The following is a 14,104-nucleotide window of genomic DNA, read 5'->3' as shown; positions in this document are numbered from 1 at the left end:
GTACATTAAGATACAGTGACAGAGGCTATCATTTACAAATAAGCATGGAGTTAGAAATGAAGAAGAAATTAGAGAACGAAGGTTGTAAGACACCAGCTGCTATTAATTTTGTCAAATTAGGTACACTCCACCTACATACCTGACCACTGACTTTAGCTATTTGAGAAACTGCTCAAGGAGGCTACAGCGGGGATTCCACAGCCAGAGAGAGTTCGTTGTTTCTCCTGGCCAGATTCCTCTCAGCTGCCGAACACAGCTCTCGTCCTGGACCGATGATAGTTGGGTTCCACAACGATAGTAGCCTGTTCTTGACTACGGGGAGCGTCGTTCCGTTACAGACGAAACAGACGAATAGTACTGGTCCTTGGACCATCGTAACTATATGTGCATAGTACACAAATTGCGCCATGCCTTGTGTCTGGTGGAACCCAATTCTAACCATGATTCCGATCCCACTTAATATAATAGCCTTAACTGACATAAAAAGAAATTGTTTCTTTGAGGCAAATTTGTTGTTACCAACAATTTTGAGTCGTCGCATGGAATACCGAGTGCGTAGGTACATGTATGCCACCAGTCCGAGGCAAACTAAATTAAAAGCCACTGACAGTGATATTCCCACGAGGAATATTATACGACTGTGCATCAGGTAATATTTACTCGTCTTTTCCAAAGCAACAGCTGCCACACACGCAATGCTCCACGGTATTAACACACACAGCACTTGACGGCAGAACAACTTGCTTACTTCAGCAGGTAGTAGGTGGTTAGGAAGCCTGAGGTGACGAACGCAAGCATACATCTGGTAGCAGAATGAGTTTAGCCAGATGCAGCTGAGCAGTGTGAGGGCGCTATCTATCAGTACCATCGTAGATAAGTCTGGGACGCCTGCCATACGATAAACAACCTCAGAACAGAGGATCTGGGTTATGCCCGTGATTTGGAAGGACAAGAGGATCTTTCCAGGCAAGTTACGTAAGTGGGGAAAGTACACGTATGTTCCGGCAGTCGAAATGCGAAAAATAATGTTTACCGATATAAATGAAATTTCTAAAGACTTTAAGCTCTCGATTCTGAAATGCTTGTATTTCAAGGTGGCGTTGTTTAAACTGCTTTTGTAGTTCAGCGTCTTTTCTGTTGGGTACCCTTCGACATGAAAATTGCCCCACGGCTCAAGAGCGTCATTGTACCACCCATCTGAGTGAAGTCTGATGGAACACGTCCTGAAAGTCTGGAAGGAAGAAAAATCGCGACACTTGAGCAACAGCAGAGCTCTGGAAACAGAGCAGATGGCGTCTGTAGCTTTCGATTCCAGACACGACTCGTCGTCAGGAGTGTCGAAATAGCAGCGAGCGTCATGTACGGATTGAAGCATACGAAACGGGACGCCCTGACAAATGCTGTACGAGTTGACTGTCATCCAGGCCAGCAGACAGAGGTTGACGTCTACCCTCTGCGTGTAGGCCAGGTAGCTGGTGACGGGTACGTGGGGCGACCTCTGCACCATGTCGTCCCACAGCTGCACGCGGCACCGCTCGCGCTGCTGGACGGTCTCCGGTGGAAGGTCTTCCAGTGGGCATGTGGGGTGGTCCAGGGCGTTCGTCAACAGCTGCACGCAGTCAGTGTCCACGGAGAGTGTGACGTTGCTTCTGTCCTCCAGCTGCCACTCGTCATCTGGAAAACAATGACAGTAAGTAGGTGGTGCCCGTACACGGCAGGCAGCTGAACCCAAAGTCTCCTCTGGATGAGAACATTGGGCCTTTTCCACCTAAATAACTGAAGATCAGTGGCTAGAACTGATCACAACAGGCAAAAAACGGGTTCAAATGGCTCTGAGCACTATGGGATTTAACTTAGAACTACTTAAACCTAACTAAATGGTTTAACAACTGAAAATGCTATATTCTCTTTTCTCTGAGAGGTTTCGGACGGATTAAATAAAAGGTTGCGAACGCTAGGTGTTTTCTTTGATTTAACGAAGGCTTTTGACTGTCTTGACCACAAAATATTACTGCAGAAATTGGACCATTATGGAGTAAGGGGAGTAGCTTACAATTGGTTCGCCTCTTACTTTAAGAACAGAAAGCAGAAGGTAATATTGAGAGTGGTAGTGATGTTCAGTCCCAATGGGGCACTGTTAAGTGGGGCGTTCCCCAAGGGTCAGTGCTGGGACCGCTGCTGTTTCTTATTTATATAAATGATATGCCTTCTAGTATTACAGGTGATTCAAAGATATTTCGGTTTGCTGATGACACCAGTTTAGTAGTGAAGGATCTTGTGTGTAATATTGAAACAGTATCAAATAATGTAGTTCATGAAATAAGTTTGTGGCTTGTGGACAATGATTTGATGCTACATCACAGTAAGGCTCAGTTTTTACAGTTTCTAACTCACAATTCAACAAGAAGCGATATTTTGATCGGACAGAATGGGCATATTATAAGCCAGACGGAACAGTTCAAGTTCCTAGGCGTTCGGATAGATAGTAAGCTGTTGTGGAAAGCCCATGTCCAGGATCTTGTTCAGAAACCAAATGCTGCTTTATTTACCATTAGAACAGTATCTGAAATAAGTGACACTTCAACACGAAAAGTAGTCTACTTCGCATATTTTCATACGCTTATGTCATATGGTATTATTTTTTGGGGTAATTCTTCTGATTCAAAAAGGGTATTTATGGCTCAAAAGCGGGCTTTTCGAGCTACGTGTGGTGTAAGCTCGAGAACCTCTTGTCGACCCCTATTCAATAGTCTGGGAATTCTGACATTGCCCTCACAGTATATATTTTCTTTAATGTCGTTTGTTGTTAGCAATGTTAGCCTATTCCCAAAAGTTAACAACTTTCACTCAGTTAATACTAGGCAGAAATCCAATCTGCATGTGGAATGCATTTCCTTGACTCTTGTGCAGAAAGGAGTGCAGTATACTGCTGCATCCATTTCCAATAAGCTACCACAAGAACTCAAAAATCTTAGTAGTAGCCCAAACTGTTTTAAGTCTAAACTGAAGAGTTTCCTCATGGCTCACTCCTTCTATTCTGTCGAGGAGCTCCTGGAAGAGCTAAAAAAATTAAGCAAATTCCAGTGTTACATTGTTGGTTTTCTTTATTTAAACTTACGACTTGTCACCTGAATATGTTTTTTTATATTTAATTTTATCTGTTTCTAATATCGTGTTATTATTTCATGTACTGACTCGTTCCATGACCATGGAGACTTCTCCTTAATTTGGTTCCACGGAACAATAAATAAATAAATAAATAAACTAACCAAACGCCATCACACGCATCCATGCCCGAGGCAGGATTCGAACCTGCGACAGTAGCGGCCACTCGGCTCCAGACTGTAGCGCCTAGAACCGCTCGGCCACTACAGTCGGCAGGCAAATATTCAGCCAGAATTCTGTTAGGCGGCGTTTCAACACAAAATCAGAGACTTGAGAAAGAGAGACATCAGAGTTTCATTGAGCAGAATTCTTTGTTTCATCTATAGGGTGACCAAGAAGTCTCTGTATCAGTCTTGACTTAGTATAATTGACGATATAAATACATTTTATTGACATCCCTGCTTTGGAACTGCAAAAACCATTATTATCAGTATTGTATTACACTACTGGCCATTAAAATTGCTACACCAAGAAGAAATGCAGATGATAAATGGGTATTCATTGGACAAATATATTATACTAGAAGTGACAGGTGATTAAATTTTCACTCAATTTGGGCAAATAGATCCTGAGAAATTAGTATCCAAAACAACCACCTCTGACCGTAATAACGGCCTTGATACGCCTGGGCATTGATTCAAACAGAGCTTGGATGGCGTGTAGAGGCACAGCTGCCCATGCAGCTTCAACACGATACCACAGTTCATCAAGAGGAGTGACTGGCGTATTGTGACGAGCCCATTCCTCGTCCACCGTTGGCCAGACGTTTTCAATTGGTGGGAGATCTGGAGAATGTGCTGCCAAGGGCTGCGGTCGAACATTTTCTGTACCCAGAAAGGCCCGTACAGGACCTGCAACATGCGGTCATGCATTATCCTGCTGAAATGTAGGGTTTCGCAGGGATCGAATGGAGGGTAAAGCCACCAATCGTAACACATCTGAAATGTAACGTCCACTGTTCAAAGTGCCGTCAATGCGAACAAGAGGTGACCGAGACTTGTAACCAATGGCACCCCATACCATCACGCCAGTATGGCAATGACGAATACACGCTTCCAATGTGCGTTCACCCTGATGTCACCAAACGCGGATGCGACCCGACCATCGTGATGCTGTAAACAGAACCTGGTTTCATCCGAAAAAACGACGTTTTGGCATTCGTGCACCCCGGTTCTTCGTCGAATACACCATCGCAGGCGCTCTTGTCTGTGATACAGTATCAAGGGTAACCACAGCCAGGGTCACAGAGCTGATAGTCCATGCTGCTGCAAACGTCGTCGAACTGTTCGTGCAGATGGTGGTTGTCTTGCAAACGTCCCCATCTGTTGACTCGGGGATCGAGACATGGCTGCACGATCCGTTAGCAGCCGTGCGGATAAGATGCCTGTCATCTCGACTGCTAGTGATGCGAGGCCGTTGGGATCCAGCACGGCGTTCCGTGTTACTCTCTTGAACCCACCGATACGATAAACCGCAATCGCGACAGGCTATAATCCGACCTTTATCAAAGTCGGAAACGTGATGGTACACATTTCTCCTCCTTATACGAGGCATCACAACAACGCTTCACCAGGCAACGCCGGTCAACTACTGTTTGTGTACGAGAAATCGGTTGGAAACTTCCCTCGTGTCAGCACATTGCAGGTGCTGCCACCGGCGCCAGCCTTGTGTGAATGCTCTGAAAAGCTAATCATTTGCATATCACAGCATCTTCTTCCTGTCGGCTAAATTTTGCGTCTGTAGCACGTCATCTTCGTGGTGTAGCAAACGGCATCTTGTTCGCAACTCTGTAACCTCTTGTCGCTAGTATGAGGGTAAGTCAATTATTGTGTGCAAAGTAGTTATAGAATTTTATTGTAATCAGATAGGAAACTCACAAAAACGTCATTTTTTGACATAGTCTCCTTGCGTTCCAACGTTGTACAAGCTTCCTGTTGCCCTCACAAAAGAAGGTTCTCGGTTGATCTGCGAGCCAGGAATGCACCGCTTCTTCCACTGCTTCGTCCGAGGCAAATCGATGGACCCTTAATGCCTGTTTGAGTGGACCAAACAAGTGATAGTCAGAAGGGGCAAGCTTGGGGCTATATGGAGGATGATCCAGTACTTCAAATTTGAGTTTCTGGAGCGTTTCAGCAGTGTGGGCGGCAGTATGCCGACGGGCATTGTCGCACCACAACACAACACCTTCTGACAGCAATCCTCGGCGTTTGCTTCGAACTGCAGGCTTTAGCCTGGCAGTAAGCATCTCACTGTGACTACACTCTTTGTTGTTGCGTCCCTTTCCCCATAATGCTCCAGTAGTGGACCATGTGCGTCCCAAAAAACCCTAAGCATCAGTTTTCCTACGGACGGTTGGCTGTTGAACTTTTTCATGCCCGGCGAATTTGGATGTTTACATTTCATACTCTGCCGTTTACTCTACGGCTCGTAATGATGGGTCCATGTTTCGTTACCAGCAACGATCCTGTCTAAGAAGTTGTCCCCTTCGTTACCATAGCGATCCAAGAGTTTTTGTGTGTGTGTGTGTGTGGTAGGGGGTGGGGGATCGTCTTGCACAAAATTTATGAAATCCAAGTCTGCTACGGATGATTAAAGGCAGAACCGTGACTAATTTGCAGACGATGTGCCACTTCATCAACAGTTAATCGTCTGTCTAAGAGAATCATTTCACGTGGACGCTCAATGGTTTCTTCATTTGTGGCGGTAAAAGGCCGTCCGGTTCCTCCATCGTGCGTAACACTTGTGCGACAATTTCGGAACTTCTAAATCCATTCGTAGACACTCCGTTGTGGCAAAACACTGTTCCCGTACTGTACCGAAAGTCGTCGATGAATTTCGGCCCCTGGTACGCCTTCTGACGACAAAAATCGAATCACTGAACTTTGCTCTTCTTTGGTACAAACAGACAGCGGAGCAGCCATTATTAACAGCACGGCAGTGATAACGAAACAAACCAAGCAGCTTGAAATTTGCTAACATATAACAACAAATAAACAAAGCAAGAATCGTCAACGTAAAACGACAGTACTACCAAAGTAAACAAAAATATAACTAAATTGCGGATAACAATTGACTTACTCTCGCATTTTAAGAAATTCTACACAATCTAGATGAAGTAAGAGTCGCTTATTCCCCAACAAGTCCACTTGTTTATGAAGTTACTAACAACGCGTGTTTCCGTTTATGTACCAGTGTTACGGTTATCGTTGCCTGAATTATTGGCGACAGCCATATTTTTGTAAAAACTGCTCTTTGCAAATATTAAGAGGTCCTGATCTTAACATCTTATTAATAACTTCTTCTTTTGTTGAAAGCCCTGTCGGCCATCTCAGTTTCTTAACTAATCAGTTTATACCTCACCTAAACTCTGCAAGTAGGAACGAATTCGATTGGCTGACCCGGTCAGGCATTATTACACTGAAGGGCCAAAGAGAGTGGTACACCTACCTAATATCGTGTATGGCATCCTTGAGCACACGGAAGTGCCGCAACGCGCAATGTCATGGACTCGACTAATGTCTGAAGTAGTGCTGGAGAGAACTGACACCATGAATCCTGCAGGGATGTCCGCAAATCCGTGAGAGTACGAGGGCGTGGAGACCACTTCTGAACTCAGATATGCTCAATAATGTTCGTGATTGGGGAGTTTGGAGGTCAGCCGAAGTGTTTACCAGGTGTACCGGTATGAAATGAGCGTTAAGATCGTCGGTAGGGAACATTTGTTGTGAAGGAGCTTAAATTTTTTTTTGTTTGGTTGGTATGACATCCGTTAAAGACATTTAGTATACATCAAGTCATGAAACAAACAACATCATATGTTTTCATCGTGTTAACAATGTCGAATTTTGTACCAGAAAGTGATGATTTGCGAAAAGCATTAATTTGTTTGTTTTCATTTGAAAAAAAAAAAAGTGCTGCAGAGTCCCGCAGAATACTTGTCAAGGCATGTGGGGATCATGCTCTATCAGAAGCAACATGCAAAAGATGGTTTCAACGGTTCAGAAATAATGATTTTGAAATGAAGAATGTGGAAGACCACCAAAAAATTTCGAAGACGCCGCATTGCAAGCAATATTGGATGAAGATGATACTTTGAGTCAGAAGCAAATGGCAGCAATGCTAAATGTTGCACAACAAACAATTTCTGACCGTTTGAAAGCTATGGGAAAGATCCAAAAGTGTGGAAAATGGGTGCCACATGAATTGAATGAAAGACAGATGGAAAACTGAAAAACCATTTGTCAAATTTTGCTTCAAAGACATGGAATTGTGACTGGCGATGAAAAATGGGTTTATTTTAAGAATCCTAAACGGGGAAAATCATGGGCTAATGCGGGACAACCATCAACATCGACTGCAAAACCAGATCGATTCGGCAAGAAGACAATGCTCTGTGTTTGGTGGGATCAGAAAGGTGTGGTGTGTCACGTACTTCTAAAACCCGGTGAAACTGGGGATACTAACCGGTACAGACAACAAATGATCAATTTGAACTATGCATTGATAGAAAAAAGTCCAGGATAGGCCAGAAGACAAGGCAAAGTAATTTTTTTACTCGACAGTGCACCTGCACACATAGCAAAAATGGTTCAGGATACAATCAAAACACTTGGCTGGGTGCTGCTACCCAACCCGCCGTATTCACCAGACTTGGCTCCTTCCGATTACCATTTGTTTTCATCAATGGGACACGCATTGGCTGAGGAACACTAAGATTCCTACGAAGAAGTCGAAAATTGGGTGTCTGATTGGTTTGGTTCAAAAGACGAACATTTCTATTGGCGTGGTGTCGACAAATTGCCAGAAAGGTGGTCGAAATGTATAGAAAGCAATGGTCAGTACTTTGAATAAAATGTTTTTACTTTTCAATTCAAAATTAGTGTTTCATTATCACAAAAAAAACCGCTCATTTCATGCCGGTACACATGGTAAACTCAGAAGTGTGTTCCTGGAGCCATTCTGTAGCAATTCTGGACGTATGGGGTGTCGCAGTGTCTTGCTGGAATTGGCCAGGTCTGTCGGAATACACAATGGCCACGAATGGGTGCAGGTGATTAGACAGGATGCTTACGTACATGTCACCTGTCAGGATTGTATCTAGACGTATCAGGAGTCCCATATCACTCCAACTGCACACGCCTCACACCATTACAGAGCCTCCAGCAGCTCCAACAGTCCCCTGCTGACATGCAGGATCCATGGATACATCGTAAGGTTGTATCCATACTTGCACACCTGCTCGATACAATTTGAAATGAGACTCGTCCGACCAGGCAACGTGTTTCCAGTCATCAACAGTCCAATGTTGGTGCTGATGGGCGCAGGGAAGGCTTAAAGCTTAGCGTCATGCAGTCATCAAGGGTACACTAGTGGGTCTTCGGCTCCGAAAGCCCATATCGATGATTTTTCGTTCAATGCTTCGTACACTGATACTTGTTGGCGGTCCAGCATTGAAATCTGGACCAATCTGCGAAAGGGTTGCACTTCAGTCACGTTGAATGCTTCTCTTCAGTCGTCGTTGATCGCGTTGGATCTTTTGCCGTCCACAGTGATGTCAGAGATTTGATATTTTACCGGATTACAATTTCAACACCATGTTCAAACTCACTTAAATCTTCATAACCTGCCATTGTAGCTGCGGTAATCGATCTAACAACTGCTCCAGACACTTATTGTATTATCTACATCTAAATCTACATCCATACTCCGCAAGACACCTGACAGTGTGTGGCGGAGGGTACTTTGAGTACCTCTATCGGTCCTCCCTTTCCAGTCTCGTACTGTTCGTGCAAAGAAAGATTGTCGATATGCCTCTCTGTGGGCTCTTATCTCTCTGATTTTATCCTCATGGTCTCTTCCCGAGATATATGTAGGAGGGAGCAATATACTGCTTGACTCCTCGGTGAAGGTATCTTCTCGAAACTTCTACAAAAGCCCATACCGACCTATTGAGCGTCTCTCCTGCAAAGTCTTCCACTATCATCTACGTAACGCTTTGGCGATTACTAAATGAGCCTACAACGAAGCGCGCTGCTCTCCATTGGATCTTCTCTATCTCTTCTATCAACCCTATCTGGTACGGATCCCACACTGCTGAGCAGTATTCAAGCAGTGGGCGAACAAGCGTACTGTAACCTACTTCCTTTGTTGTCGGATTGCACTTCCTTAGGATTCTTCCAATGAATCTCAGTCTGGCATCTGCTTTACCGACGATCAACTTTATATGATCTTTCCATTTAAAAATCACTCCTAAAGCGTACTCCCAGATAATTTATGGAATTAACTGCTTCCAGTTGCTGACCTGCTATTTTGTAGCTAAATGATAAGGGATCTATCTTTCTATGTATTCGCAGCACATTATACTTGTCTACATTAAGATTCAATTGCCATTCCGTGCACCATGCGTCAATTCGCTGCAGATTCTCCTGAATTTCAGTACAATTTTCCATTGTTACAACCTCTCGATTCACCACAGCATCATCTGCAAAAAGCCTCAGTGAACTTCCGATGTCATCCATCAGGTCATTTATGTATATTGTGAATAGCAACGGTCCTATGACACTCCCCTGCGGCACACCTGAAATCACTCTTACTTCGGAAGACTTCTCTCCATTGAGAAGACATGCTGCGTTCTGTTATCTAGGAACTCCTCAATCCAATCACACAATTGGTCAGATTGTCCATATGCTCTTACTTTGTTCATTAAACGACTGTGGGGAACTGTATCGAAGTCAAGAAACACGGCATCTGCCTGTGAATCCGTGTCTATGGCCCTCTGAGTCTCGTGGACGAATAGCGCGAGCTGGGTTTCACACGACCGTCTTTTTCGAAATCCATGCTGATTACTACAGAGTAGATTTCTAGTCTCCAGAAAAGTCATTATACACGAACATAATACGTGTTTCAAAATTCTACAACTGATCGACGTTAGAGATATAGGTCTATAGGTCTATAGTTCTGTTCGACATCCCTTCTTGAAAACGGGGATGACCTCTGCCCTTTTCCAATCCTTTGGAACGCTACGCTCTTCTAGAGACCTACGGTGCACCGCTGCAAGAAGGGGGGCAAGTTCCTTCACGTACTCTGTGTAAAATCTAACTGGTATCCCATCAGGTCCAGCGGCCTTTCCTCTTTTGAGCGATTTTAATTGTTTATCTATCCCTCTGTCGTCTATTTCGATATCTACCATTTTGTCATCTGTGCGACAATCTAGAGAAGGAACTACAGTGCAGTCTTCCTCTGTGAAAGAGCTTTGGAAGATGACATTTAGTATTTCGGCCTTTAGTCTGTCATCCTCTGCTTCAGTACCATTTTGGTCACACAGTGTCTGGACATTTTGTTTTGATCCACCTACCGCTTTGACATCAGACCAAAACTTCTTACGATTTTCTGCCAAGTCAGTACATAGAACTTTAATTTCGATTTCATTGAACGCCTCTCGCATAGCCCTCCTCACACTACATTTCGCTTCCCGTAATTTTTGTTTGTCTGCAAGGCTTTTGGCTATGTTTATGTTTGCTGTGAAGCTACCTTTGCTTCCGCAGCAGTTTTCTAACTCGGTTGTTGCGCCACGGTGGCTCTTTTCCATCTCTTACGGTATTGCTTGGCACATACTCATCTAATACATTCCTGGAAATTGAAATAAGAACACCGTGAATTCATTGTCCCAGGAAGGGGAAACTTTATTGACACATTCCTGGGGTCAGATACATCACATGATCACACTGACAGAACCACAGGCACATAGACACAGGCAACAGAGCATGCACAATGTCGGCACTAGTACAGTGTATATCCACCTTTCGCAGCAATGCAGGCTGCTATTCTCCCATGCAGACGATCGTAGAGATGCTGGATGTAGTCCTGTGGAACGGCTTGCCATGCCATTTCCACCTGGCGCCTCAGTTGGACCAGCGTTCGTGCTGGACGTGCAGACCGCGTGATACGACGCTTCATCCAGTCCCAAACATGCTCAATGGGGGACAGATCCGGAGATCTTGCTGGCCAGGGTAGTTGACTTACAACTTCTAGAGCACGTTGGGTGGCACGGGATACAAGCGGACGTGCATTGTCCTGTTGGAACAGCAAGTTCCCTTGCCGGTCTAGGAATGGTAGAACTATGGGTTCGATGAAGGTTTGGATGTACCGTGCACTATTCAGTGTCCCGTCGACGATCACCAGAGGTGTACGGCCAGTGTAGGAGATCGCTCCCCACACCATGATGCCGGTTGTTGGCCCTGTGTGCCTCTGTCGTATGCAGTCCTGATTGTGGCGCTCACCTGCACGGCGCCAAACACGCATACGACCATCATTGGCACCAAGGTAGAAGCGACTCTCATCGCTGAAGACGACACGTCTCCATTCGTCCCTCCATTCACGCCTGTCGCGACACCACTGGAGGCGGGCTGCACGATGTTGGGGCGTGAACGGAAGACGGCCTAACGGTGTGCGGGACCGTAGCCCAGCTTCATGGAGACGGTTGCGAATGGTCCTCGCCGATACCCCAGGAGCAACAGTGTCCCTAATTTGCTGGGAAGTGGCGGTGCGGTCCCGCACGGCACTGCGTAGGATCCTACGGTCTTGGCGTGCATCCGTGCGTCGCTGCGGTCCGGTCCCAGGTCGACGGGCACGTGCACCTTCCGCCGACCACTGGCGACAACATCGATGTACTGTGGAGACGTCACGCCCCACGTGTTGAGCAATTCGGCGGTACGTCCACCCGGCCTCCCGCATGCCCACTATACGCCCTCGCTCAAAGTCCGTCAACTGCACATACGGTTCACGTCCACGCTGTCGCGGCATGCTACCAGTGTTAAAGACTGCGATGGAGCTCCGTATGCCACGGCAAAGTGGCTGACACTGACGGCGGCGGTGCTCAAATGCTGCGCAGCTAGCGCCATTCGACGGCCAACACCGCGGTTCCTGGTGTGTCCGCTGTGCCGTGTGTGTGATCATTGCTTGTACAGCCCTCTCGCAGTGTCCGGAGCAAGTATGGTGGGTCTGACACACCGGTGTCAATGTGTTCTTCTTTCCATTTCCAGGAGTGTATATAGGCGCAGTATTTTGCCTATTTGCATATGTCTGTATTTGAATACACGTGTCTATACCAGTTGCTTTGGCACTTCAGTGTAATTTTGCTGCGGATAAAACGCAGGCTGAATGCCGTCCCCTTTTCTGATTTAAATGTAGTCACTGTCTACCTAGCAAGAAGCTATCAAACAGTTAAAAAGAGAGAAATGAACACCTTAAACTTCTTTCAGATCTGGGACACTACGGACAGAGGAGATGTTCTAGTAAGAGATAAAGTCCAGCAACGAGAATAAAATAATATATGTATGAGTCAGGGATAGACAAAGACACCAGAAGACTTGTTGAACAAACGCTCACAGATACATAATCAAGAATTAAGTTTCAAGGCGAAATTTCTGAATCATTGAAGATCAAAACACGAGATGGGCTGTCCTCAATTCTCTTTAACTTGGTTTTAGGTCAAATAGTAATAACATGGGAAAGTACATTAAAAAACGGAGGCACGAAGGGTATAACCATGTCCCAAGGAGGGAACAAATTTGAAGTGAAATGTTCAGCCTTTGCGGATGATATGGCATTGATAACTGAAAACCGAACACACGCAACAGTTATGCGTGAGCTGGTTCAAATGACTCTGAGCACTATGGGACTTAACATCTGAGGTCATCAGCCCCCTAGAACTTAGAACTACTTAAACCTAACTAACCTAAGCACATCACACACATCCATGCCCGAGGCAGGATTCGAACCTGCGACCGTAGCAGTCGCGCGGCTCCGTACTGAGCGCCTAGAACCGCGAGACCACCGCGGCCGGCGCGTGATCTGTTACACGAGATTGCTGAAAAGACTGGGCTAAAAATATCCTATGAAAAGACCGAGCATGTGGAACACAAACACAATACAGAAAGGTTTATGCAAACAAAGTACGGGAAAATTAAAAGAGCTGATAAATTCGAATACCTGGGGGAGTGGATCCAAGCCAATGGACTGGATAACACAACAAATAAAAAAGAATAAAAAAGTTAGAATTTGCATCTAAATTAACACAAAACTACTACAACAAGAAATCTGTATTACTACAAGCGAAAATTAGACATTATAATAAAGGCAAGTAGAAAAAGAAGCGAGAGAAAAATTCTGAGAAAAATTCTAGGTACTGAGAAAAACAATGAAAATAGGTGGATTAAAAGGAGAAATTAAGATTTATACGAAAAGGCAACAGATACAATGAGGAAGAGACTGATAAAATTTTATGGACATTTAAAAAGAATGGCAGAAACACAGATTACAAAAAAAATCATTAATTACATTAGTAAGCTGAAAAAAAAACCAGGATGGATAGAAGTTGCGCGGGATTAGCCGAGCGGTCTATGGCGTTGCAGTCATGGATTGTGCGGCTGATCCCGGCGGAGGTTCGAGTCCTCCCTCGGGCATGGGTGTGTGTGTTTGTTTAGGATAATTTAGGTTAAGTAGTGTGTAAGCTTAGGGACTGATGACCTTAGCAGTTAAGTCCCATAAGATTTGATTCACTGCCTCGTGATGACTGGCTGTTGTGTGATGTCCTTAGGTTAGTTAGGTTTAAGTAGTTCTAAGTTCTCGGCGACTGATGACCACAGATGTTAAGTCCCATAGTGCTCAGAGCCATTTTTGAACCATAAGATTTGACACACATTTGAACATTTTTTTGATCGATAGAAGCAGTAAAGAAAGATGCCAACAAAGCAGGTGTCACAGAAGAAAGAATACAAGACAGGAATCACGTCAGGTTACTGATAGAAAACGCAAACTATGAAGAAGATGATCGACCCAAGAGAGTGTGGACGGATGAGCAGAGACGAGCAGCTGGAGAGAAAATGAAAAAATACTGGGGAGAAAGGAAGAAAAAGAAACACCACAAGTCTTAAGTTGT

At 44.9% G+C, this 14,104-nt stretch overlaps 1 protein-coding gene across 1 annotated transcript in view; it reads right to left on the bottom strand.

Moving 5' to 3' along the window:
* Positions 1 to 744: 744 nt before the first annotated feature.
* Positions 745 to 14,104, bottom strand: part of LOC126295047 (hornerin-like) — a 156,107-nt gene continuing 142,747 nt past the window's right edge. Inside the window, exons 11-12 of the mRNA XM_049987296.1 lie at positions 1,407 to 1,674; positions 745 to 802 (exon numbers count right to left, since the gene is read on the bottom strand). Coding sequence (XP_049843253.1) covers positions 745 to 802; positions 1,407 to 1,674 — 326 coding nt within the window. The remainder of the gene's footprint in view (positions 803 to 1,406; positions 1,675 to 14,104) is intronic.

Source organism: Schistocerca gregaria, chromosome 11, assembly GCF_023897955.1.
Source record: "Schistocerca gregaria isolate iqSchGreg1 chromosome 11, iqSchGreg1.2, whole genome shotgun sequence".
Taxonomy (NCBI): Eukaryota; Metazoa; Arthropoda; class Insecta; order Orthoptera; family Acrididae; genus Schistocerca; species Schistocerca gregaria.
The sequence above is the reverse complement of the archived record's forward strand: the minus strand, read 5'-3'. Positions and strand labels throughout refer to the sequence as shown.